Source organism: Halictus rubicundus, chromosome 8 (genome assembly GCF_050948215.1).
Source record: "Halictus rubicundus isolate RS-2024b chromosome 8, iyHalRubi1_principal, whole genome shotgun sequence".
NCBI lineage: Eukaryota > Metazoa > Arthropoda > Insecta > Hymenoptera > Halictidae > Halictus > Halictus rubicundus.
The window spans coordinates 16199627-16226647 of record NC_135156.1 but is presented as its reverse complement, the minus strand read 5'-3'; the positions used below and the strand labels follow the sequence as shown (position 1 = coordinate 16226647).

The 27021-nt window shown below is 44.2% G+C and overlaps 1 protein-coding gene across 5 annotated transcripts; it reads right to left on the bottom strand.

The window, feature by feature from the left end:
• Positions 1 to 1511: 1511 nt before the first annotated feature.
• Mlt (tubulin folding cofactor E like protein mlt) lies at positions 1512 to 25898 on the bottom strand. 5 transcript variants are annotated; one of them, XR_013082685.1, is made up of 8 exons: positions 25457 to 25867; positions 7932 to 8954; positions 7311 to 7480; positions 6240 to 6348; positions 5755 to 5859; positions 2395 to 5048; positions 2216 to 2351; positions 1512 to 1927 (listed from the first exon to the last, which is right to left on the bottom strand). XR_013082685.1 is itself a non-coding variant. In XM_076792244.1 (6 exons), the coding sequence occupies exons 2-6, from the start codon at positions 8940 to 8942 to the stop codon at positions 4896 to 4898; spliced, it is 1548 nt and encodes a 515-aa protein (XP_076648359.1). In that variant the 5' UTR covers positions 8943 to 8954; positions 25457 to 25867; the 3' UTR covers positions 1512 to 4895. The 5 variants fall into 5 exon arrangements, 1 of the variants encoding a protein (XP_076648359.1); XR_013082687.1 differs by having other exon boundaries at positions 1512 to 2351; positions 25753 to 25898; XR_013082686.1 differs by having other exon boundaries at positions 1512 to 2351; positions 25773 to 25887.
• Between the last annotated feature and the right edge of the window lie 1123 nt (positions 25899 to 27021).

Here is a 27021-nt window from a genome sequence, read left to right as displayed (position 1 = left end):
GGTGTTCGCCAATCAGGGGTTGCTCGTTCGCCAAACAATCTCTTCTAAAGTATCCACAGCATAATGTTCGCCAATCGCGAAAGAACGAACGAAACGAAGTAGGAGAATTCGCGAACGTGTTAAGACACGGGGTTCCCCGAGCACAGTGTTCTTCCCTGCGGACTTAGCGTGGTAGTAGGGGCGCACGCTCCCCCAGGGTGGGATTAGTCACGATCCCACTCGGTCGTAAAGTTTCAAAGGTAAAAGGAAAAAGGTGGCGGCCCGTAACGAGCTGTCACCTCGCGCCGCTCTATTATTCCGGGTCGGATGATGTGCCATGTAATTGAACAGAATTTCGCGGCACTCGTTAATTGTTTACCGGGAGAACGACGTGGACGTGGCGTCCCGCCGATCGATCCCTCGTTGCTGCTGAAAAAAAAAGAAAGAAAAATAAAAACAGAGAATGGACACTGACGATGAGGACCTAGGGGGTAGGTCGGGGGTGGGTTTTGCAATTAGAAAGATTGAACGTTGGTGAGTTGCAGTGCGGAGAATCGAGATCGATTCGAATGGGATTGGAGGGCTGTTTGCTCTTTGATTTGCGAGAAAGCCTAACGAACCCGCACTAACTATACTTAGATATTCTTCGAGGTCGGGAGAAATGACAGACTCTTTCATTGGAGAGATCTTCTGTGATCTTCTTTTGTCTTCTTTGCGCTTTCGGCTGCACCAGAAAATTGTGCTGTAAGCAAATTTATAATAATAGGGGGTGCATCGAGGCGTGGGGCGACGGGCCTCAGGTGTTCGCACCTGTTTCAGGGGTGGAGCTATAGTGTTCCATCTCCCGTGGTCGTTTCTGTTCGTTGCAGCTGTAAAAGAAAATTGTTTTGTCAACAAGTTTGCAACGATCAGGGGGCGCATTGCATTGCACGGGGCCACGAAGTTTGGGTGCTCGCAGCTGTTTCAGGGGTGGAGATATTCATCATTTTTGATCGTTTCGTCTTGGTTGCGTTTTGGGCTGCACAAGAAAATTGTTTCGTCAGAAAATGTACAATGACAGGGGGTGCATCGAGGCACGGGGTGACAGGGCTCAGGTGTTCGCCGCTGTTTCAGGGGTGGAGCTAGTTCTCCGAGCACCCTGTGCGATTTTAGAGACATAAATCAGGGAGTATAAACGCGGTTGGCGTTTGTAGGCAATTTAAATTTGCTCGTTTTTTAACGGTCCACGGTAGATTCGTGATTCAGCTCGGAGATTTCGCTGTCGACCTGAATAATAAAAATTCCACAGCCTCGGCCAATCCGAGAGACGACTCCCTTAAGGGCGTCGCGACGCCGGCCGTCGCGATCGATGCTAGCTCGGCCATCCTCGCGGAAAGACCAGCCCCGTGCAACCAGTTGCGAAATAATATGCATCCAACCAAGGGCGACCAATCGCTTGACCTTTATTATTTAGGCTTGATCGACGTCGATTCGTTTTGGTGAACCGGAAGGAGCTTGCGAACGCACACACACGCACACACACGTACAAGGAGTGTCATATAAAGATTTTTATTTCGTTAGTACGTACACGTTTGCGCCAGCACAAAAAAGGATCGTTATTATATAAAATCAGAATGATGCAGAGGTCCTTTTCCGAGACTAGACACATATAGACACTGGTCGCGGGATCTCAGGGTTGTTTAGCGGATGCATCGATCAAACAGACCTTGAGATCCGACGCCAACAACGGTCGCGATGCAGCGTGCGATTTTTCGAGGAACACGTCTCGGCCGACTCTTCCAACCCTTGAACAACCAATCGCTTTATTCTTGGACCTTGAATATTCGAAATTTTAGGCGGTTTTGTCCTCGTGTGTTCCTCAGAGTGAAAATTTACCCTCGTTATTTGTTTAGACACTGCGAGACTTTGGCCTCTTTGTGTTTGTTTTCGAGGGTGTATTTGTTTCACTCTTCGCCCTTGTAATGTCCTACATCCATTAAATATTTTTGAACCTACTCCTTTGAGGTCAATAGATATTAACTATTCTTCTATCCTTAATGTCAACAGACAGAAGTTTAAATTGGCCACTAAACAATTACAATTTTGATAGAACCAAATGCACCCAACTGTTGCCATCCGAGGATTAAGTAAGAACATTCTCTTTTACAGATTTATGTACCTAATTCCTCGAGACCAACGCTGACCTTGACATTGTTTCGTTTTTTTCTCTTTCCGTTGAAGAGTGAATTTGCTTCACCCTCGTTAGGGGATGCTTTTGACAATTTCATGGTGGCTATAGCTAGATCCATTCAGATCCAGATGCTTCATTTCTTTTTACATATTAGCGAACCTATTTCGTTGAGATGAACATTGATTTTGATATTTTGCGATAGCTATAGCAATATATTGAAGCAAAGAAAAGAAAGAGATGTCTACGTAGCCCCTGCATCTTGCAATCAATACAAACAATTTTTACTTTGCACACAAACTCACAGTCTAGTTAGAACATTTTTACCAAAAACAATATCTTCACTGAAAATATACAAATTTCACCCAACCAATTTTTATCATGAATGCATAACAATCAGCTACTCGTAATGAACATGTTATAGCGTTCAGTAAAAGTGAAATCGCAATGAACCCAGGATCATTCGGTGCTACTGCCTCTGAGGATCGTACGAGAACAATGATTTCCGCAAATCGTAACAATTAGATCCACGAGATCCATGATCAATGAATATTCCAAGGTCAGAACCGACGCACCCGAAGAGTCGACAAAGTTGCGTCGCATTACGGATCCGATAAGTTCCGTTTCAATGGTATTTACAAGGGCAGTGTTAGATGTATCCGAGTTTATGCTAGTAAAAGGCAGGCACTAAGTGACTCTTCAAGGTCCCCCTGTCTGCTTCTCGTCTCGCGGAACACGCGACAACACGTTGCCGTTCTTCGTCCTAGTGTCTTCGCTAACGACCGGCCATGGCATCGTCGAGAAACTGGTTCTGCACACTCTCCGAATCCCAAAGAAAAACAACATATACACCACGAAGTGAAAGACGGCTGTAAATTATCGGCTAAGAAGTATAGAAAGTAGGCGGTACACCGTGTCGTCGGCAACCGATTCATCGTGACCGATTGTCTCGGAGCTTAAGTACACACCGAAAATGCATGAGATTGCGACCGAAACTGTTCGATGGTACCGGGACTCGTCCCACGCTGGACGACATCGTTTAAAAAAAATTCGATCATTCTCGCTTCTTCGGCAATTTCACCCAGCGCGAGAGCAGACCTCGAGGACAAACGAAAGATTCGGTGTATTCGCGTGTGAACGATACAAAGCGGTATACCGTGTACACTTTTCATCAACGCCCAGCCATCGGTCTTCGGCGAACTGCCCCGAAGACGGCTGCGGTCTACAAAAATAGTTCACTCTTTCTCTTTCTCTTTTGCTTTCTCTTTTTCTTAAAAACTCGCGACTCGCTCGCCTTTCGACAGAGTCCTCTTAATCGTTACAGAACATCAACAAACTGGAGTCAACATCTCACTACTCAACATCCAGCACGCAACACTAGAAGTCCGCCCGGGTGTCCGTGATCCGACGGTCGAATTCTTGACCAACTCGCACTCTCACTGTTCATTCGTCTCTAGGTCAACAAGGTCTACGATGAATTTTGATATCTTCTCTTCCATCGAGACGCTTGTCAACGGCTAAGGTATTTTGCTTCACTGTACAGTAGCAAAGTATTAACTGTGACGGCCCAAAGGATGCCGGCTAACCCGGTGGACGCTCGATAAGCACACGCGCTGGGGGCTGCGTCGAGACAGTCACGTGATTCGCCCCGCCCACCGCTTTACTGGCTGCCACTAGGTTTCATCGAATACCTCCGTTACTTTCAGAGGTACAAGAAAAGTTTTTTCACAAAAGTTGTAGGGTATCGAAGGGACTATAGCGTGGCAGTGCTTATTTATTCTTTCCGTTGCAGGATTTTAGCGGGCTTCAAGGTCAATTGTATTCGAATGAAATTCCTTGTATTTTTAAATTGGTTATCACTCTTTCTGTCTTCCTGTTTCCTGCTTATTTAAAGCAATAGTTCATGAAATGTTTTAAAATATATCATATTTTGTGTAACAACATTGTTTGTTAGCTTTCTGTCTTAATACTTTAATGCGTAGAACGATTCATAGTAGAAGATGATTTATAATTTAAAAGATTTGACCTTCAAGCTTCACCTTCAAACCTTCGGAGATTCTTTTTTCACAAAGAAATAATCACTGTGCTATAGTCCTCTAAACACCGTAAGAGCCTTATTTTCACCAAGATGATTTTATCAAAAAATTGTAAGCAATGTTTCAACAGAGAATCATGCGACACCAACGCAGTAGGAGTTCCCCGGCGGCTACTTATCGGGTTCCCACGGCACTCAGGAAGGAATCCGCGAGCGGAGTACTACTTCGACTAAGTACTTTACTGATTTATTTTTTCTCTGATAGGCTGCTGTAATCTACGCTAACGATTATTGCGAAGCTTCGCGGCAGGGTCGCTGATCCGTCAGCAAGTCTCGTGTAAAAATGAAAATGTTCTTAGCGCCCCCCACCCGCGAACGATCTACTTCGAGTATCAAACGTGGGCCAAACGATGTACCTAAGTTGAATCGATCGGTTCCTTTCGACCTCTCGAAACCCTGAAGAATCGACGATGAATACACAAGTGTCGCTAGAAAAACAATTTTACTCGGAGAATGCATATATAAAAAGGATCTTCGCCGATCGAGGCGGCCGCTCTCTCTCTCTCTCTCTCTCTATCTTTCTCTCACTCTCTCTCTTCAGGTTCTTTCTCTTCCACTCTCTTTCTTCGGGTCGTCAGCTCGTTACTGGAGATCGGACCCTGACGATCGTCAGGTGAGTTTCGCGTCGTCCGACGACTCGCTGGCGAACCTTCTTCAGGAACGTATCGACGGAGTCCCTGAAGACGCTGAAACGCAGCGGTTCAGCTTGCTGTCGATGATGATCTCGTCACCGTTCCGGATGTTGTACCGGTACAGCTGCTTGTTCGGGTAGAGCATCTCTTCAGGGCCGTACTGCGCCTTCATAACCTGGACGCAGGGATCGGAGTCGTTAGAAAACAATGAAGATGACTATACTCGCAAGGTGTCCGGTGTGAGCGCGCGCCGTTCATTGTCTTCCAATCTGCTCGAGATACAAGAAAGACTTTTTCTGGGAATTTTGTGGTGTTGTAAGAAATACTCTTTGAGAGGATGAAGATTTTTTTACAACGTTAATTTAACCCTTTAGAATTACTTGGTAGCAATTTTAAAGACCTAGATAAATTCACAATCTTAATGTCTTCAATATGGCGACTTCAATATGGCGACTTGTCTCTTCAACGTCTTGCAATCTCAATAAAAACGCCAGAATTTGAATAACCTAATGCTTTCTTGTATCCCGAGCAATTTCAAAGACTGCGTACACACACACAGGGCACCCCGTGCACACGCACACACACACGCACAAAGTTCTCGTACCGTTCGTACAACAGAAAAAAGGAAAAAAAAAAAGAGAATTCGGTACGCCAGCCGAAGGGTCGCAAAAACTCCGTCATTTAATTTACCTCGTGGCTCACGTGTTCGCAAATCGTGCAAAATTTTCGCCGAGATTCGTGAGAATGCGATGGGAGGGGTGTGTGTGTTGGGTTTTTTCTATATCGTGATTTCGTGCTTTTTTAGGGGACTCTCGAGGAACCAAACGTTCTGTAAAACAGAAGAAACAACAGATAAAGTAACGTCGCACGGGGCCGCTCACCTGGTCCACGTAGAACAGTCGCATCCGGTTCGCTGGGATTTTCACCATCGTCTCCAGCTTGGTTTTCAGCTCGAAAACCGTCCTGTACACGTCCACGGACCGTACCTACAATTTCCCATCGGTGTTTAACATGTGTCTACTAGCGTGTCGGGCCTATGGGGAGCCGTGAATCGCCTACGAGCTTTTTCAGTAGCAACGGATTGGGTCAGCTACGCGACAAAGTTGAATTCAATACGTTCATCGCCATTTTGGACACGCACTATCACTAGACCGTGGATTTTACGAAATAGACACGACATCCACAGTCTCACGGTTCATTTAAACATGAAAGAAGTACGGCGCGTTTAATAAAACAAAACGAAATGTTGGTAGTGCACTTGTTGGATTAGGCATAAAATTAGATTTTGAATTTTCCCTGCCGATATTCGGCAGTGAACGTGTCGACTATGGTGGCCGGTTATCGGTTTCGGAAAAGGTGGATTTACCTCGACCAGGTCGCCGTATGTGAACGTGACCTTGACCCTCTTCTCCGGCGTCAGGTCAACGTGTACCAGCGGGTCCAGCTTGCCATGAATAGCCACCAGCTCCGAGTACCTGAAAACGGAAGAACAGGGTCAAGTTGGGGTTCGGACGTAGCGGCGACAACGACGCCCGTGAAACTAGAATAGCTTTATGGTTTCTGGTTCTCGACTAGAATAGAAACGATGAATGCGGAGAGACCAAGAGGAATACGGCAGTTAATTCCCGACCAAATTAGCCCCTTGTACTTTGGCCAAATTCGACGGGCACAAACGCGCCATTCAAGGATTTGAACTCGCACGCGCCGGAACAATGGCGGCGGTCTCTATCTGGTTGCCAGCAACTCAAATTGTTAGTGATATTGTTCCGGCAAGTTATTAAGATCCATTTTTCTATACGAAACACTTTGGTCTTGAGCTTGGAAAAATATCTCCCATTTTCTAAAAATATTTAGTTGACAAAACTTTCTTCTTTTTGTTATTTCTTTGTGGGACTTCGAGCAACATATTCGTGGCATTTTTCTGATTAAAACGAGTCCAAACACGACATAGTTCGAAGCGTATTTGCGCGTTCGATCGAAGACACTCGTCTTTCACGGATTAGTTCGCATAATCGAGGTTCTACAATATCGTGGATTAAACGAGCAATCATGGTCCGAACTGTGTCGTGTTGGGTGTCGTTTCAATCAGAAAAATGTCGCGAATGTCTTAGTGGAAGTTTCATAAATAAATGTTTTTTCAGTTTCATAAATTGTTGTACGTTCGACGCCAACGCACAAAAGACCGAGGTACAGCGTCTGTGCACGATATAAGTGAATTTTCGGTTTCGAAATTTTCCTAATAGATCCAAGAATCCTTGAAGAGCGTGCACGTGGCGGCCGATCCTCGAGATGGCTTGCGAAAGGTGTTGATACGATCAAGAATAGAGCAACTACGAATTAGTAGAGCAGCGTGTTGATTAAAAACGGAGAGACGGGAACCAGACGCCAACGGATCTAAATCGAGGGACGAACGATTGAAAACCGAGTTTCGCCGCACCTTTCAGGCCTGTCCGCTTCCGGTTTGTCCATGTAGTAGCGGATGAAGGCCCTCTCGGCGTCCTCGCGTTCCTGAGACGATATCACACCGCCGCCGTTCAATGTCTCGACGTTCGGCAGTCTCGCTATCAACAGCTGCCGCCTCTCGTGCTCTGTGTACTCTCGAGGACTCTGAAAAACCAATTGGCAACTTCGCACTGTTCTTACGTTCACCTTCGAAGCCGGATGTTCACCATAACAGCAAGAAAATTCAAATTAGTTTCATCATTGAACCTGTACAGTTCTAAACGAAATAAGTTCTAATCTAGACAGCAAAGCAACACAATTTTTCATTCTTCTTGACAATCGTAACGAATGATGAAAGTAAAGAAAGACCGCAAGAAAAAGATTCAAAGGTATAGTCAGCCTCATAATTGATGGCACACGCTTTAAATCGGAATAACTTTTTCATAAATGGACCAAACGACTTCAGTATTTCTGCCGAGCTAGATTAGTTCACCGGATGAAGTTTAAAAAATGTGTTTCGATCATTAGCCCGTTTATAAAAAGGTTATTCCGATTTCAAGTGTGTGCCATCGCTTTTGCGACTGACTGGAGGTTTCAGAAGGGAGAACTGCTTCACCTCGAAAAGAGGACATCCCTGGATCCTCAGGGACTTCAGGACAGGGAACCTGGCGAGCCTCTCGACGTCGTCCCAGGTGGCCAGCAAGGTACCGTTCACGTTCAAGAACCGTAGCTTCCTGAAGGGATCGTGGGAGGACTTGATGGTAGTCCCGCTGGATTCCGACTCAGACTCGGACCTGTCATAATTAACCTTGCCCTCGGCGTATATCCTGTTCCCTTTCCCATCAACAGACCCGTTCTCGTCGACCCCCAGATTGTTCATGTTCTCGTTATCCTGGCAGAGACTCTCCTGCTCCTTCTTCTGACAATTAGTGGTCTCCTCGTCGTTCGAGTTCCTGTTATCGGTCAAAGCTAGCGATCTGAGAGGACACTCTGCAAGGACCAAGCTCTCCAGATTCGGGAATACGTATCCCAGCTTGGAGATCTCGTTCCAGACCTCTATGGGGTTCCCGGTGAAGTGTAGCTTCTTCACCGAAGGGTTCCCATTCTCCGGCTTCTGGTACTCGATGTCCACGGTCTTGTACTCGTTCAGGGACAGGTGTAGCTCCTCCAGGTTCCGTAGGAGACGTATGAGACCTTGTACCGTCGACCAGGACACCCTGGTGCCATTCAGGACCAGGTTCTTCAGCAGGTCGTAGCTGCCGTGCTTGACCTCGAGCACCTCCGCCAGACAGTTGAAGCTCAGATTGACGAACTTGATCTTAGGCATGTGCTGCAGGATCCCGAACACCTCCGTCCATTGCGAGAGCTTGTTCTGCGCCAGGTCGAGCTCCTCGACGTTCTTGCACTTGCTGCGCAGTTTCTCGTCGTCGTTGCCGGCCGACTCGATGTCGCAGTCCTGAAGAACCAGCAGCGCCGGCACCGTGTGCCGCGGGGACTTCTTCGGGATGAAGATGCTGACAGAGAGGGCGGCCTTCGGAGAGCTGGACTCTGTCTCTTCGTCGGTCAGCGAACAGTCGGTCGTTGAACTACCGTACTTCAGCTCCAGCGCTTCCAACAACGACGGCATCGTTACTGCATTCTGAAACGAGACAGGGAACGCCATTGTAGTCGCTTGGTGATTCGCTTAACTGGCTCGAAAAATTGATTTTTTTTTCGGGATCATGCAAAAACGCGTTCTATACGCTCGCCGGCGGTATTTGCTTCGCTGTTTTCCTCTAGTAAAATTTTTACATTAAATGCAACGTCCCTACTTTGGGAAATATTAGGACAATTTAGCAGAGGAGAGGCATAGACTTCGAGCGCATAAAATTAATTTTACTATCCTCCAGCACGTTGCGAGAATAGCTCAACTAATTTTTGGGATAGTTTCGATTAGGTTATCCCGCAGAGTACGGACCATTTCCTCAGTGGTGAGTCTTCTTAGAATATAAGAGAAGCAAGGCGGAAACGTCTCGCAAGAAGCTCAGAAGCCTAGGCCGCGGAGCTCAGATGTTTCGGAATGAGAGACAAAGGGCTGAAGAACACGGCGCAAAGTGGCTTTCGACGCCGGAAAAAGAGAGACAGGGGCATCGTCGAGGAAAGAGCCGCGTGACCGGGCATCCTCGAGGAATACCTGGTCTGACCATATCCGCTAAGGTCGCAGTATTGTCTTTTTGCGCGACAGAAAACCGGTACCGGTTCCCTTGTCGTCGCTGGCAAACGATACCTACGATCGAGCGAGTATTCGCCCACGCGATTCGACAGTCCGTTTCGCGTTGCCAACGACATCCTCTTACATTTCACTCTTGCGCGTACACGCAAAACGACACATCTTTATCTCCAACGATTCCTTCATGAAACCTTCAGCAACACATTCCGGGCATTTTTCCGATCAAAATGAGTCCAAACATGGCACAGTTCGGAGCAGATTTGCCGGTTTAATACGCGACATAATGGAACCTCTGGTATCCGAACTAGCCTGTAGAACGTACAGATAATGGAACAGTTACCTAGCTGCAATTCCAGATTAAATCCTCACCGACTCGTGCGGTAAATCGTGTTATACGCGAAACAGAATTTCAGATAATATCAGTTCGGATAATAGAGGTTCTACTAAACCGTGGATTAAACGAGCAAATACAATCGGAACTGTGTCGTGCTTGGGCTCGTTTTCATCGGAAAAATGTCGCGAATACGTCACTGAAAGTTTCCGAAAAAAATAATCTTCTGACCGGTGATGGTTTCTACGCGAATATCGTGCGGATCTCTTTCCCGTGTATCGAGACACTGCTGCGGCAACTGGAGCGCTATGGAGGGAAGGATAGACAGTACGCGTGCTATTAGAATGGACAATCGCGCGTCTCTCGAGGACATCGCTAGTCGCCTAACGCTCGAACGTGCCCGTTCGCTTCTAGCAGGCTTCTCGTTGCCAGACCCGCACCGGAGAAAGTTAATTTCGCATGGCCGTTGAACCGATATCGCGATTACGTAGGGGAAGCCAGGGAATAATGCAATGACTATTATGCCGGCCCCGTCCACTCCTCTCGCCGTGTCGTCCGGACCGTGTCGCCCGTCTTTTTTTTTTTTTTTCTCGGGCCCGTGCACAATTTCTCCGTGCGTACGTTAGGGGGATGAAAACACCCCTCGTGCGAAGATCGACAACCTTTTACTCTTTTTATTTCCGACCGGCGGCGCGGTCTCTCCGTACTGTTCTATCGTCGTGTCTAAACGGGACAATACCGTGAGACAGAGGGAGAGAGAGAGAGAGAGAGAGAGAGAGAGAGAGAGAGAGACCACCAGTAACCGAATTAGAAAGCAGGAGACGGAAAGGAGGTGCGGTGTCGCGTCAAAGTTTCGCGTAAATGGAAACGACACGGTTTGGCCGGTTTCCAACGCTCGCGGCCGCGTTCCTACGCCACCTCGGGATCTCCGCCAAATTGACGTAACGCTCCTCCGCCGCATAGTGCGACAGAGTAATCGGCAAATGTCAGAAAACGAAAGTCTAAAGTTCCCTGTTAACCCCCTTTGCAGCGCGAGGAAAAATAAAGACGTCGTTACGAATCGTTCTTTTTCGGAATAGGCCACCTTTGCTCTACCCTCTGGATTCACCCCTGAATTGACTTGATGGTAAAAAATTAGTGGAGAAAAAGACGAAGAAGATGAAGATTTCCTTTGAATCGATAAATTTGCTTTAATGTTTGAAATAAAATCGTCCTTGTAGTATCCTCTGTAGAACAGTATTTGGCGATCGTAGGTTCGAAATCGATCGGTTCAGGGGTGTAGGATTCTGTCCCGAAGAGTCAGGATTGTTCCGTGATGGCGTACATTTTTATCGGCATTTTTCATTTTCATTTCAGTCCAATTCCGTTCGAACGCGAAAATTTTCGATCGGCCTCGCTGCCGCATTCCATTCGTTGGCCAGCTCGAGACTCGAACACCAAGCGCTGGTCTAATCGGTTTAGGATGTGATACGGTAGAAAGCACCGATCGCCGAGAAACGGCCGAACTGTACTATCTTGGACCGGATCTTAACATTTTTCTGCACGGAAGGAAAACGTTTCAACGGTCCGCCGGAGGAATCGAGCAAGAATTTGTTACATCGCCGCGGGAACAGAAAAATCTACAATAATGTTGCTGTTGGTCGACGAAAATACTAAAAAGAAATTGAAAGCGGGTGTCCAGGTATCTGGCCGTTGACATGGGGGTTCAGGAAACACGAATGGAGAAAATCGGCACACCAAGGTGGTCAATTAACTGAGAAGGAAGCATAAATAAATTCGAAGCATCGATTGGTCGTTTTGGCAGGGAAATTCAACAAAACTGGAAAGGTGGTCGCTCAAAATGGTTGTTCAGCGGTTCAACTGGAACTGAGAAGGATGCATAACCGTTTTGGCAGATTCCGTGGCGTTCAATTGAAGCACTCAAAAATTGAAGCATCGATTAGGCGTTTTGGCAGAGGAGTGGCACGAAGCGCAAAAGGTGGCCAATCAAAATGGTTCTCGAGCGTTTCGGCTGGAACCGGGAGGGAAGCATAACTGTTTCGGTAGGTCTTGAAGCGTCCAACGGTCCGCGATCATGAATCAGGTTCTGGAGAGCTTGGGTCTTGCATAGGAGGCCATCTCAGGCGGGTGTTCGCGACAACAGGTCGTCGGGGTATTAGTCACAGAGTACCAGCGGATCGCATGGAAACACGGAAGGTCCTTCGCCTTGATTCCTTTCCGGTCGAGGACGCGGACAGGAAGGTATTCCGGGGACAAAGAGACGGTCGTCTGAAAAACTGGAAAAATCGATCGGTCAAACAACGAGATAGCCGCGACATCGTGAAACTCGCATCAGCGACGCGGTCCGGCGCTGATAATGAGCATGCAAAACGATCCTAATGAAATTACACAACCGGCGGAGTTGCATCACGCGATGTTTGCTGCTCGATACAACGCTGGACAACGGCGCAACCAGCAAGCCGAGTCAGAGACCGCCACGCTACTTTCTCCTCGGGCAATGATTTTCCGCGCGCACAATGCTCGCGGCCCGTAAATCAAACCGAGCAAATTGGAATGGCGATCGAGGCGGAAACCGGCACGCCGAGGAAACGATTAATAGGAGCAACGGATGCCTTCAACTCGGCGCGCTGCGTTCAACGGACGGCTATTCATGCTACCGTCGCATGAGAACTTTATTCGAACTGCGGTAATGTCCCGACGTATGCGAAAGAGATGTCCACGATACCAGCGAACCATTTATCCCCGTCAAACCGGACCTAACAGCTCGAAGAAACCTGAAGATTGATCGTCGAGAAGCGTAAGACCATTTTTCTCGAAATAAACTTTGTTATTTTTAATTATTTCTTTGTGAAACTTTTGTCGGAATATTCCTGACATTTTTCTGATTAAAATGATACCCAACATGGCACGGTTCGGACCGTATTTGCTTGTTTAATTCACGTACTAGTAGAACCTCGATTATCCGAACCGGGGACAGTTTAATCTAACACTATAGCTAGATTTAATCGTTGTTAGATTTTGTGGATCTAACAATGTGTGTTTTAGTCCAACGCTGTGCAGAACGCTTATCCGAGCAGTCATGTTTCACTGATTAGTTAATGGATTAGTTCATGGATAATGGATGTCTACTATATCATGGATATATCATCTGTGCCGTGTTTCATGTAGTGTTAAAATAATAAGTAAAAGTAAGTAAAAGTTTTATAGAAAAATCGCTAGAAATCTTTTTTCTTATTAGAAACATTGGAATTGATAGGATTTCCATCAAGGTAATAGCACAACTTCTTCGCACTAGAAGCACGATTGAAACCAACGTGGATCGTTTCTATCCGGTCTCTTTAACATAATCTCACAGTTCTGTTGGTAAACTTTGCGGTTGGGTGAAAGTTTTATTAAACTGTCTATAACTGTGACTGCAGTATTAATCGCGTGCGTACTAGTTTCAGATGTTCTAAATGTTCCAAGATGTACGCTAATCGTTGCTTTCCTTCTGTTCGGAGGATGGTAACGTTGGAGCTAGCAATAAACATCGAATGACCCATTTCAAGATTCCAGTTTTACAATTATTAACCTTCACGCGTTCCTCAGGATTAAAATTTACGCATCCTCTATTTCGATTCCTTTCTCTTTACGCTGCAAGATTGTGCATCGTCGAATCGTGAAATTGCAAACAAAATATTGTCCTAGAATATTCTGTTAAATTTTTCAGAAACACATGCTGGTCAAAAATACCTATTCATCCATACAAGGGCCATAATAAAAATGAAATTTCTAGGATAAAAGAAAATGGAGGCAATATGACCGCCGGGCGCTTCCACCGTTAATTGAAGTTTATTTTCTTAGTTTACCCGAAGTCACGCAGGTTGGAATATTTGCGAAGACGCAGCAAGTGGCCAGAGAACAGCTGACTACCAACCGTGCTACGAATTCGTCGTTAGGGTGGTTTCGCAACACGCTCGCGTGCCTCGAAATACGTCGGGGACCGTGTTCCTTCGAGAAAATGGGTAAAAGCGTTCCCGTTTTGATGCGGCTATTCGGAAGGGGCTTTCCACTGAATAGCCCTGGTCCTCTGAATGTCTAATAATTCTGAAAGAGCGTCGCGGTGGCGGTGCAAAAGCACCATAAAAGCGAGCTTTTGCTCGAACCGTGGCGTCGTCGCTCCCGCGAGCAACAGCGCGGAGCTAAATATACGTCGTTGGTGGCTGTTACGAAATGTCAAGCTGAAGCTGCCGAGCACTGGGTCAGTCGGGGACGACTGTTCTAGAGATGCTGCTGATTCTGATCGATCCTCGCGAAAACATCCTGTTCAAAACGCTTCACCAGGTCCGCAAACATAGTTACCGATTCGACGCAGAAAAATGGGCTCCGTTGACTCTGAACAGTAGTCCGAGCTTCAGAACATTGGAAACAATTTTTAATCCAATTCGGAGCAATTGTTAATGCGAAAATATTCCATTAAAAGCGCCATGCTGATGCTAAGATTCCTCTATCCCGGAAAATTTCTATTATTGATACTAAATATCATTTCTACTTCCATTCAGAAGATACACAGCCATTTTAATTCTGAACGAAGAGTTAAGCTATCAATATGGAAACGTTCTATTAAAAATATTATACTTGGGGCTGACAATAAAATTCTAAAACTGAAGAATGGGCTCCGTTGACTCTGAACAGCAGTCCGAGCTTCAGAATATTGGAAACGATTATTAATCCAATTCGGAGCAATTGTTAATGCGAAAATATTCCAGTAAAAGCACCCTGCTGACGATAAGATTCGTGAACTGGAAAATTTCTATTATTGATACTAAATATCATTTCTACTTCCATTGAGAAGATACACAGCCATTTTAATTCTGAACGAAGAGTTAAGCTATCAATATGGAAACGTTCTATTAAAAATATTATACTTGGGGCTGACAATAAAATTCTAAAACTGAAGAATGGGCTCCGTTGACTCTGAACAGTAGTCCGAGCTTCAGAACATTGGAAACGATTATTAATCCAATTCGGAGCAATTGTTAATGCGAAAATATTCCAGTAAAAGCACCCTGCTGACGATAAGATTCGTGAACTGGAAAATTTCTATTATTGATACTAAATATCATTTCTATTTCCATGGAGAAGATACACAGCCACTCTAATTCTGAACGAAGAGTTAAGCTGTCAATATGGAAACGTTCTATTAAAAATATTATACTTGGGGCTGACAATAAAATTCTAAAACTGGACGCAGAAGAATGGGCTCCGTTGACCCTGAAGAGTAGTCCGAGCTCCAGAACATTGGAAACAATTTTTAATCCAATTCGGAGCAATTGTTAATGCGAAAATATTCCAGTAAAAGCACCCTGCTGACGATAAGATTCGTGAACTGGAAAATTTCTATTATTGATACTAAATATCATTTCTACTTCCATTGAGAAGATACACAGCCATTTTAATTCTGAACGAAGAGTTAAGCTATCAATATGGAAACGTTCTATTAAAAATATTATACTTGGGGCTGACAATAAAATTCTAAAACTGAAGAATGGGCTCCGTTGACTCTGAACAGTAGTCCGAGCTTCAGAACATTGGAAACGATTATTAATCCAATTCGGAGCAATTGTTAATGCGAAAATATTCCAGTAAAAGCACCCTGCTGACGATAAGATTCGTGAACTGGAAAATTTCTATTATTGATACTAAATATGATTTCTACTTCCATTGAGAAGGTACACAGTCAGTCTAATTTTGAACGAAGAGTTAAGCTATCAATATGGAAAACTTCTATTAAATATATTATACTTGGAGCTGACAATAAAATTCTGAAACTGGACGCAGGAGAATGGGCTCTGTTGACTCTAAACAGTAGTCCGAGCTTCAGAATATTGGAAACAATTATTCATCCAATTCGGAGCAATTGTTAATGCGGAAATATTCCATTAAATCACCATGCTGATGCTAAGATTCCTCTATCCCGGAAAATTCTTATTATTGATACTAAATATCATTTCTACTTCCATGGAGAAGGTACACAGCCACTCTAATTCTGAACGAAGAGTTAAGCTATCAATATGGAAAAGTTCTATTACAAATATTATACTTGGGGCTGATAATAAAATTCTGGACGCAGAAAAATTGCTATCACTTATTCTGAATATCAATGTACAAAACTATGTCGAAAATGTTTTCAGACATAAACGAATGAAAAACATTGAACAATCAAAGCCAAAGCGAAATTCCAGGATAACATATTACGGTCTCTCGTTGATTTTGGAAAATTGCGATGGTTGTTCATAGTTCTTCAGCGAGTGGACTGTGCCAGGAGAGTTAGGATCCTCCAGGCACCAGGACACGATCGCGCTGCAGAACCCAAGGCCTTAGAAAGCTGCAGAAAAGAGCGCGGACCGTTCCCCCGTAGCGGAGCTACCATTTTCTACTATAATTTTCCCGTAATGCTTTTGGTCCAGGCCCGCGGAGAGCAACAAAAACTGATAGACGATACTTTCTAACGGTCGACTCGATGGAGCAGAGCGGCTGCGCAATTTCCTTTTGCGATGCGCATTACTATTCGGGCCCAAAAAGCGGTAAAAAATACTCTCCGACTGAATACGTCCGCCCGTACACATATTCATGCATATGTTGCTCATCTTTTCATTGGGAGATACGTTTATCATCGATATATTCCCTGCATCCATTCGTCTACGTAATATCACATTCCATACAGTCGAATTCTAAGATTTTCGAACATTTCAATCGTGAACACATTATCCACCAGTGATTATTCCACAGATTTTCAGTATTAAATCAACAATTTACCCTCGATAACCTAATCTAATAATTTCGTTTGGGATTACTGTGTGAGAGGAAATTTCTGAGCTTTCGTATGGTGCAGCAGAATTATTGGAAAAACAGGCTTCCGGAACGTTAAATTCTAATTAATCTTGTAGTTAATGTTAAAGTCAATGTTAAAGTAAATAACTTCTGTCAAGGTCTTAACAATTTCCTTTAGAAGGTTCCTCGTTGTGGTTTGGAAACTATGAAATCGAAGAAAGGAGCTTCTCGAGAAATGCGCTCCTTCTGTTTCACTTTTCTTTTTTTGTATTTAAGTGAACTGTACCTGTACAACGTTAACAATTCAGAGGCACGCATAGCAAGGTTCGCACGTCATAAAATTGCTATAGTTCGAAGAAGAGAATATCTCCACGAACGCATTGCACACGTTCGCTTCCAGGTTCGTAAGTGCACGTGCGACGACCACGATCTTCGACATTGCATAAAGAACAGACAATTATTTCGTACAATTTGTTAACATTATATTCCTTCATGTTTCACGAGAAAATACATTCTACTTAACAGAATGGAATGTAACTATGAAAGCTGTTGCTGAAATGAATTCTAGTAGCTGATCCGAAGAGCTCTTCGATGACATTTCTATAATTTTGAGACTTTTACAAATCCACATAGGAATGTGAAAAATGAGTGCTATTGGAAAGCAGTTTACTGTAACAGTATTCTCTTTCTTAGTTCACGGGACACATGGAATTCAGTAGAATATTGCAACAATGAAGGCTGTTGCTAAAGTAGAAAAAAATAATCCAAAGGAGCTTCTCAATCACACTTTGCCTGCAATGCCAAGATTGTGCGCGTGAAATCATACATGTACATAGTCAATATCGAATAAAATTGAAGGAAGAGTCCTACCACATTATGCTCCACGAATTTAATCAATTATCCCTTAGCACTCCAAAGGCGACCGTAAGGCGCCACTAAAAACTGCTGTATAACTATTCAAAATATATTTTACATTATTAAATTTGTTCGCATTGAATAAATTAACACAACAGTATTGCACTAAACACTTCAGTATTGTACGAGTAAATTGCACCATTTTCGTATGTGTAACATGAAAACAAATATATATTAAAGGGAAATATTCTACAGAAGAAATGGATGGTCGGAAGAAATGTTTCGTTTTCGAGTTAAAGTAGCTTCGAGTGCAAAGGGTTATTATCTGTGCGAATTAATAACTCATCGCGACGCCTAGAGAAAAGTGTTTTTCGCTGCGTTTCGGACCGAAACGTTTCAAGTGACGGTGTTCCGCGGGTTCGAGGAGCAGCGAATTGATTCGATGTTTCGAAAGGGAAATTGAAAGAAATTGTTTTTTGATGGCAACGGCACGGTCGATGCGAGAAGGAACTATCGACGAAGGTCCGGCTGCTCGCGGTGTGCTGCGCAAATGCTCTCCCGTCTCGGAATATTACTCGGTTAGCCAAGGTTGCCGTTCGCTGAGCTCACGACCCGAGCATTATACACGTGTGCAGATATATCTGCCACGCAGTTACAAAGTCACACACACCTCCACAGGGACGCCTATTTACGATACACGCGAGGATCCGCGCGCACAGCTCTCTCGCGCGACCTGTGCGTCGAACGGGGATCGGCGTCTCCCAGCCTTTTGTCCCTATTCTTAAACCGATTACCGGTTACGGCGAACACGCGTCCTTCCTCGTTTAGTTAGGCTAATCGCGAACACCCTCCGCCACCCCTTTCGCCGTAACGCGTCCGACGATTTCGCGCGGTTCAAGGCCGATCCGCCGCGCCCTCATTTCCCGTCGGTAATTTCGGATCCGAGGAGCCAGCCTGAGAGATTGAATTTGCTGTTGCTATTGCACACCGCGAGCCATCCTACGATCCCGAAAAATCCCGCAAGATCCAACTAATTCGATCAACCCCTCGCCGAACGATCTCGTTCGCGATTGCAATCATTGCTGCGCCAAAAAAGGAAACTTAAAGATTTTGAAATTAAAATATCTGCTAAATTAACACTGGATTTACGGGACCCGTCAAAATGACGGGTTTTGTGTTCTTTCGTTTGCAATTATTATGATTGTAAAAATGCATTTATAGGAAATTTATTTAACACATTTATTCCTTGGAACGTATATTATAGTAAAAGCCTGCTAGAAATCTGCCTGAATATATTCTTGGTATTTTTATAAAATAATCCAAGCTAGCCAGTTTTAGTGCTCCGTAAATCTAGTGTTAATCATTTTTGACATGTGTGGGTTAATACTATTTTATAGACAACGAAAAGCCGCATTGATTGTCAAAAAATATACGGCTCTATTTACAAAACCAAAGTTGACCTTTAAATCTACTAAACGCCTCCGCTTATCAAGAAATTATGTACACCACATCGTGTTCCCCTTGATATCATGTAGAATCTGTAGAAATAATTTTTTTGTACAAAGCGTAATTTAAATTTTATTCTGGGTGAGTAATGCATGACTGTCGCTTTTAGTGCTCGGTACTGTTAGCATTAACTATTCATTACAAAAGGGGAATAATATTCGCGTTTAGCAGATCTTGAAAGACGAAGAATCGTGTCACTCACGCATCGACGTGGCAGTCAACGTGTTAAAGAGGATTATGATGAGAGAAGATAGCTATGTCTCCTCCGAGCGCATCGCGCATTGCGTGGGACTCTCGGAATACTTGATACGACGAGTCTCCAGTAATGAAATATCAATGGTAACTGATTAGGCGCGATCGCAGTTTTTATTTCGCATGAAGATCCACAGACTATCTTTGCATTCTAATCATGACGAGACTGCTCTATTCCGACTTCTTACAATTTTTATTGCAATATTCGTTTCGACGATGATCGGAAAATTTATGATGGAAACATTTTTAGAACCTGAGCAATTGTGAAAGCAAAAATTAGGTTCATTCACTGATTCGGTAGCAGTACGTGCACATATGTATATAAATGTTATGTATGTATAATGGGAACATAAATATATGTATAACAGAGGCTGGTATTTCGAATTGCCGAGAATTTCGGTTGAGATGTTGTGTTTACAGTGTCTGGATATTTAATTATTTAAATATATGAATGAAGTATGTGCATATGTGTATGTAAATGTTATGTATGTATAATGGGAACATAAATATATGTATAACAGAGGCTGGTATTTCGAATTGCCGAGAATTTCGGTTGAGATGTTATGTTTACGGTGTCTGGATATTTAATTATTTAAATATATGAATGAAGTATGTGCATATGTGTATATAAATGTTATGTATGTATAATGGGAACATAAATATATGTATAACAGAGGCTGGTATTTCGAATTGTCGAGAATTTCGGTTGAGATGTTATGTTTACGGTGTCTGGATATTTAATTATTTAAATATATGAATGAAGTATGTGCGTATGTGTGTATAAATGTTATGTATATATAATGGACTGATTCGGTAGTATTGAAAGCCAAAACTGGAGTTCAATGGTATTTCAACCTTCCTGAATTTCGAGGAGCTTAATAAAACTCGATTTAATTGAATTCATCGCAATGAAAATGAATGTAACATGCTGAACACCCTCCAGAATATAATGCATTAACAACCAACACGTAGGTATGGTTATGCCATTTTATTTGGGAGCCGAATAAACCGCGATTCCGATCGCAAAATCGTTCGCCAACGACCCGAGCGATGGAAAAGTCGAGGGAAGGCGTTCTCGCGGCAAAAATACCCGAAGTGCGACGGGTTCAAATGACTCGCGGAGCATTGCGGTATCGATAGTGGATCGGTTGAATGATTTTCGCGAGCCACGGACGGTATAGAAACCGCCGTCGACCGATCGAAAGTAAAGGACAAGAGATTGGGAAACGCTGTGTGCGCGCCGCCGCGCTTCTACACGTACACGTACGCTTTGTTCGTTTCTCGGCTTTTAAGAGCGTGTCTCGCATCGGTGCACGGCAATTATATCGACGTGTGTGTGAAAGCCGACAAGAGAGACACACCGGACACCGTTCGCTGTGCATGTCTCTCGATCGGTACCGAGCCTTGTAGCCTGGCTTACAAAGGTTTCCCAGTGTGTCGTTCGACGCGAGACGAAATTTTCTTTCGAGCGACGAAAACAGACACACACAGAAACGAAATTGCGAATTTCTCTGGAAAGATTGACCACTTTAAAGTTCTCGCATTCTGCCAGGGACAAAAGCGTTCTGCGAGGAACAACATGATCCACATTTGTGGTCAATGTGTGGATCAGTAGAATTGGTGGCGTGATGATCAGACTTTCGTCAGCTCGGAGCTGAGGCGTTCTTTGATAGTGAGTTTGATACTTTTGTGTCGAAATAAAAATAGTATCGCATTTACCTGTGCGTTTTACGTTTGCATAAAACGCCGTCAAAGAGAATACGATATTGTTGTATAAACTGCAGTTAAATAAAGTACGATTTTACATGGAATAAAATGCCATTTTGTATGTTTTCATTGAATACCATTGAATGGGAATTTATACGATCATTGTTTAGAATGCGATTGAATAAAATACGATTTTGCATTACATAACGATCAAAAGCAAACAACGAAAAAATGGTAAAATCGTGTTCGGGGTAAAAGATTACGAGAAGTGTGATTCGGTTACAGTCAAATACGTGAAGATTTCCTTCGGCATTGATTTAGAACATGTTTGCAAAGACGGAATGTACTAGAAGATTTTATCGTAAATGTTGATGGAAAGATCGTGGAGAATTTTCGAGACCAATTTTGCAATATCGGAATCGTGGAAAGGAAAACCGTCCGAACCCCCAAGAACAATAATTCCCCATAGTTTCTAGTCCCCGTATACGAGACCTGAAATAGTACGTGATTAGAAAGCAAGCAACGGGTTCGGCGACCATTGTCCCGAACCAGTCCGGATAGGCCGGCTGTTATATTTTTAAACATTGGAAACACATCCGTTTCAGTCGCAGAAAATCCCGGAGTTCTTAATCCTCGGTGGAACAACGCAGGAAGTAATTAACGGGGTCTGAGATCCGCGTTAACGTAAATGTTACGGACAGTTTGATCGTCACTTCTTATCGACGGATCTTCTAAAGCAACCGACAACTTCCTTCCTGCAATCATCTTCGATCTTTCTCCCTCTTATTCTCGCGAGTCACGAGGAAAGTAGTTTCTTGGAACGAGGTTCTCCTCTCGCGTGATCTACGAGGTTCGTCGCGATAATCGAGAGAAACCGTTCTCCTCGCAGAGATCTATGGATCACGGATCCTAGTGTCGATCCGAATGACGTTCTCGGGTCGTTCGATTATCCCGTTGGAGAAATTGCGTGGGAAAGAAAGAGACAAAACCACAAGACCGAAAAGAACGCGGGATTGCACCGAGCAACAGTTAAAATAAACGAAAATGTAATTTTCAAAATATCGGAGACGGCAAAATGGAATTCGGTAGTTTCCCTTTCAAATCAATGTATGCTAACCTATAAACGCGTGAGTGTACACGTTTCCAGATTCTGTTATCGGTCAGAATTTATCTAATCTGTTCGACGAATGTTTTCGGTCATAAAAATGAATGCTGCTTCGGTGTGGACGTAGCTTTACTTTTGCAACCACAGAGAAAGTCCGGAATGTTGGGAGTTTTGCGAATTCGTGTGAACTCTCTGGCGACGGGAGAATACGAATTTGCGGAATAAAAATTTGCAGATGGGAACCAATGGTCGGAGATATTGGCCGAATTGATTGACGCGATTCGAGTCAGCGGAATCGTGATTCGCATAAATTTCGCGCTTCCTTATGTCCGAGCGAACGTGTCGGAGCACGGTTTCTCTCCTGAATTGCATCGGCCTTGAGGTAGACAAGGAACGGCGCAGTTCTCACGAACCCGAGACTCTTTGTTCGAGCCTCCTTCATCGCCCATTATCGTCGCAAAACGAACAGACGGTCCAACTTTTCGTCGCACCAAACGCAACAATGACTCCGATTAGTCACTTGACTCTTTACTACGCTGTTGCGATGCGTAACGCCGCGTCTTATCGGTGGATGATGAACGAATCGTTATGTTTGCGCACACGCGAGAATTTTATCAGAACAATTGACGTCTTAAACGATTAATCAACTTTTCCGCCTTCGAACACCGTCAACTTCGATCTAGAATTTCGTGGTTCGCCTGATTTAATTATTTCTATACTTGGCGAGTCCTGTTTCGAATGCTGTCCTAATGTCTGCAGGAACGTAAAGTAAAGTGTAATTATGCTTGTCGTGTGACAACAGTTAATTATACCGTTTACCGTCGGATATATCCAATTATACCTCGTTAGATCCGCGATAACATGGATTTACCGAGTGAAAGAAACCCGGAGAACATAATCTGTGACTGTTACTCTAATTTCCAGATAAGTTGAAACCCTGCTGATTAGTCCTAACGAGCCTGATCCGATACGAACAACGCGTAAATATGTGTGACTAAAGTTTCTGTGTTTGATGATTCTACCAACCTATCTGAAGATAATAAATCGATTCTGGAGTGATATCAACGGGTATGAACGATGTAGAAATCGCACGATTAATAGATTAAAGCCGCCCATTCAAACCAGACCTTCGTTAAACATCGAAGTCATGTTGGATAATTGACTCGTCAGTCCGAATCACCGAGCACGGCTCGTTATTTTGGCTGAACCCGCGACGCCGATCATCGATTCTCTTTAATTACCCGCCGACAGATCCTCCTTTCGAGTGACCTAAGTCGGCGAGTCGCTGGCCAATCCAGTTAAAACGAGATTTCTCAATGAAATTCACGATCGCGATAAGAGGCAGGATTGCGACAGCGGATACTGGTTCGAGGAAACGACGTCGACGACGTCGCGATGAAAATACGACGCAGAGCAGCTGTCAAAGCGTGCCTGCCGCCTAAGCGCGCACAGCTGATTGCGATTACGTAAGTCCTCGAACGCTCAGCTCAACGCACTGCGTCGCAGACCGCCGATAATGGACAACCGGACACGTGAACAACGTCCGTTCGTGGAAACGTCGAAAATACTCTATCCAATAGCGCGTTAAAATCTGTCTCAGAACAGCGTCTCCAGCAGCTTTACCGTCAGCATCATGCTTTCCGCGTCGGGTCTCAAAGATCAAACCTCGGAATCATTGCTATTCAATGTATGTTACAGTCATGGTACGACCCGATGATTTTACATGTGAAAATAACGTAGAAAAGAGAGGTACAACATTTTTTTGTTCCACGTTTTGTCTTCGAGAAAATCGTGTTCGTAGAGACGGCTCCTGGCGCGTCTGGTCATGGCTGACTGATTCTACTTCATGGTAGATTTCGGAGCTCGCGAACATGATGGATTTCCGAACTCATATTTCTCGATAGAATTATTCACGGCTACCGTAAGCCTTGTAGCCTTCGACATGACTATTAACATGGCAAGACTGCGGATTTTTATGCTAATTAAAAATTGTCGGAATTAATTGCTAGATACGGGGGACTACAATGCAGGGAAATAATGCAATAGTATCTTCAAAGGCTTTAGATATTTTCTCTGTTTTGTGTTCGACCTACCCATTTTTGTCATGGATTAACAAAGAGACTACCGAATATAGAATAAACATGCACATGCGGCGTGTCTGGTTACTCTAAACGTTCAAGTATTTTGGAAAATATGAACGATACTACAAAATGTTTCAAACAATTTTAAAATTTAGTTGACCTTGCGATGACCTTGGAAAGTCCGACAAACGTACAAATGTACTCTATCTACATTGTAAATTATGTACAAAAGCCTTAAATAATGAGGAAGAGGAACAATTTATGCTAATCTTTCGTTGAGAACACAGCTGAAATCTATATGCTTATTTAGCAATTAGATGTATAGTCTCATATTTGTTAATTCATCTCCTGCCTGACTGTCTCCTCAGGGATACTACTAAAAATTACTGTCATGACTAATAATTATAAATAATTTGTACATTGCAAAATATCTTTATGTTTAATAAACAGCTAATCGCTCGAGTGAGTGAAATGTACATTATTTCTTATGGACAAAATGAAAAAAGGACACACGTAACGAAAACATCCTAAATCAGATCAAATGTCCAAATTCTGGAGGCAAACTAGCTTCGAGTGCAAACAGTACCTTCGTTAAACCAATCCTGAAGCCGCGAGCTCTGTTAACAATGTTGAATTCACAAGCGACAATAAATACTTTGATAACATTTTCTAAAATAAGACGAACAATCCCCCCACCCCTCTCAATGAAACCAGACCTCAACAACACAGTGAACAGTGTCCTAGCTATAATAGTTGCAGATACAATCGCGTCTACAGCCCCTGCTGGATTCAAGTGGCCACAACACCCACCCACCGAATGGGCCAGACCCATCTCACGGTTTACGCTAGAAAGATGTTAGCAGGATCAGCAGGGTCGGGAGGCTGTACTCGGGAAGGAATCGAAGTCGGCCTGGCGAGGGGTAGGCCGATCCGAAAACAAACAGGCGGCAGCGAGGTGGCTAGCGGCAATCTGCGCAAGCTGAGAAGTCAGAGAAGCAGAAGCTCGGCTCCGTTCCGCGTTCAGGTTCGCCAGACCGTGCTGGTGCATCGCGTAGCCGTAGCGTAGAGCATAGCATCGCATCGCATCGCAAGGATAGAAGGGAAAACGCGACTACGTTCTGGCCGGTGGATCGATCGAGCACGGAAAGTCGTCTCGGAAAGATTGAACGGGAACAGACTTAAGACGGGTACAAGAATATCGCTGGGGGAATCGGGTCAAGGATTCGCGTTGGACCACAGAGAGCAGACAGACGGTGTATATCGGGGCGGAGATGTTACTCACTGTTTTTCTCGTCCTATATACCCGTTCCCCGAGATCTCTGCAGACCGGATCTATCCCTGGACACGGCCGATCGACCTGGCTGCTCTCGCAGACCACACACCGATTGCTATCTCTCCGTCCCCTAGCCTCTCTCTCTCTCTCTCTCTCTGTCTCTCTTTCTTTCTTTCTCTCTCTCTCTCCCTCTCACTCTCTCGAGTCGCACACTCTCGCGCGATTTCTATCCGCGCGATATCATCAAGCCAGATGGGACCGACTCGGACTCGACCCGGGGTTAGAGTGTGTAAAAAAAAAGGAACCAGTGGTGTGCCACGCGCACCCGACACACAAACGTGCCGCCTCGCCGTCCACCGTTGAACTGATTTCTGGCTCCTTTGTTTAGTAAACAGAAACAGCTGAGCCGCGCTACTGGTTACGCTGCTCGCGGAGGTGGCGGGAGCCAGGGCCTCTCTTCGACCACTGCACCGCGCAAGCACGCCTCTTGACAGATCACGTGGCCAACGAACAGCAGCCAATCGAATCTGATCAAGCCCCAGGGACGTATCTTCCAGGGCCCCGCGATCAGAGAAGCGAGAGTCTCTCGATGCAATTCTTGCGGTGCCTGGCCACTTTTGATACAACGATTGTGCTGCTCCATGCGGATCGCGACTGATTCCTTCTTAGCATGAAGTAGAACTCGGGTTTTCCAACCGACTCCGAAAACGTGGAAGTTTTTCAACATGTTGCTTTTTCCTTTCTTCGTCTGTCCAGCAATTACTCTGCAATGGATGGACCAATCGGAATCATTTGCATCTTGTAGAGAATGTTTTCCTCTTTAGTGTGGAGTAGAACCCACTGACTTGCGATGATAAATTGTTCAATAATAAAATTCAGTAAGTCTGAAAAAGGGAAATATATGATACAACTAATGTACATCTTGTATAATTTGGCGAAAGGAAAGAGAATTAATTTCGAGAACTGAAGCAAACTGTATACTCACATCAACCTGGGTTCTTGTCCATGTTAACGAGAAATTAATTGAGCTCGGGCCCGTTTGGTGCAGCACCGTCGTTTAAACGAAAGTTGTGGGCACTGGAACCCCGGGGTGCGAACATTTTTATTTCCACCCTGGTTCAATTTCTTTGGCGGAACCAAATATTTCTTATACGAAATAATATAAAAGCTCATTTGCCAGCTGTGTGTACCTCGCATAGAGTAAACTTAAACAAAAATAATGGGTTAAAATCATGAATTGTTTCAATTTATTATTTTTATTGGAACTTCAGTTGTGGACGAAATTGAAATGTGTCCTTCGAAACGATGCCCTGTTTGATGCATACCATTCTATATTTAAAATACTCTAGAATCATGCTCACAAGCAGTTTTTGAATAATAGTTCCTTCCATTAATTTTTTAGTATTGTTACCTAGCAGAAGAGGTTGAAGCTTCTCGTTGATATGAGACAGTCATTTGGAAGCCTATCATTACCTTTCGGTATTTAAAATGTTATTAAACTTGTTAACTTGCATTTTACAAGTGTGCACACCTCATGTCAGCATAAAGATTCGCAATCTGGTGATAAGAATGAC

Bases quoted from the DNA above. Each gene is read 5' to 3' on its own strand.
- Mlt (XM_076792244.1), bottom strand. From the start codon at position 8,942: ATGCCGTCGTTGTTGGAAGCGCTGGAGCTGAAGTACGGTAGTTCAACG. The intron at 6,349-7,310 runs GTGCGGCGAAAC...TTCCGTTTTCAG, and splicing joins GAAGCGGACAGGCCTGAAAG to GTACTCGGAGCTGGTGGCTA. The intron at 5,049-5,754 runs GTGAGCGGCCCC...CCCTGCGTCCAG, and splicing joins GACTGTTCTACGTGGACCAG to GTTATGAAGGCGCAGTACGG.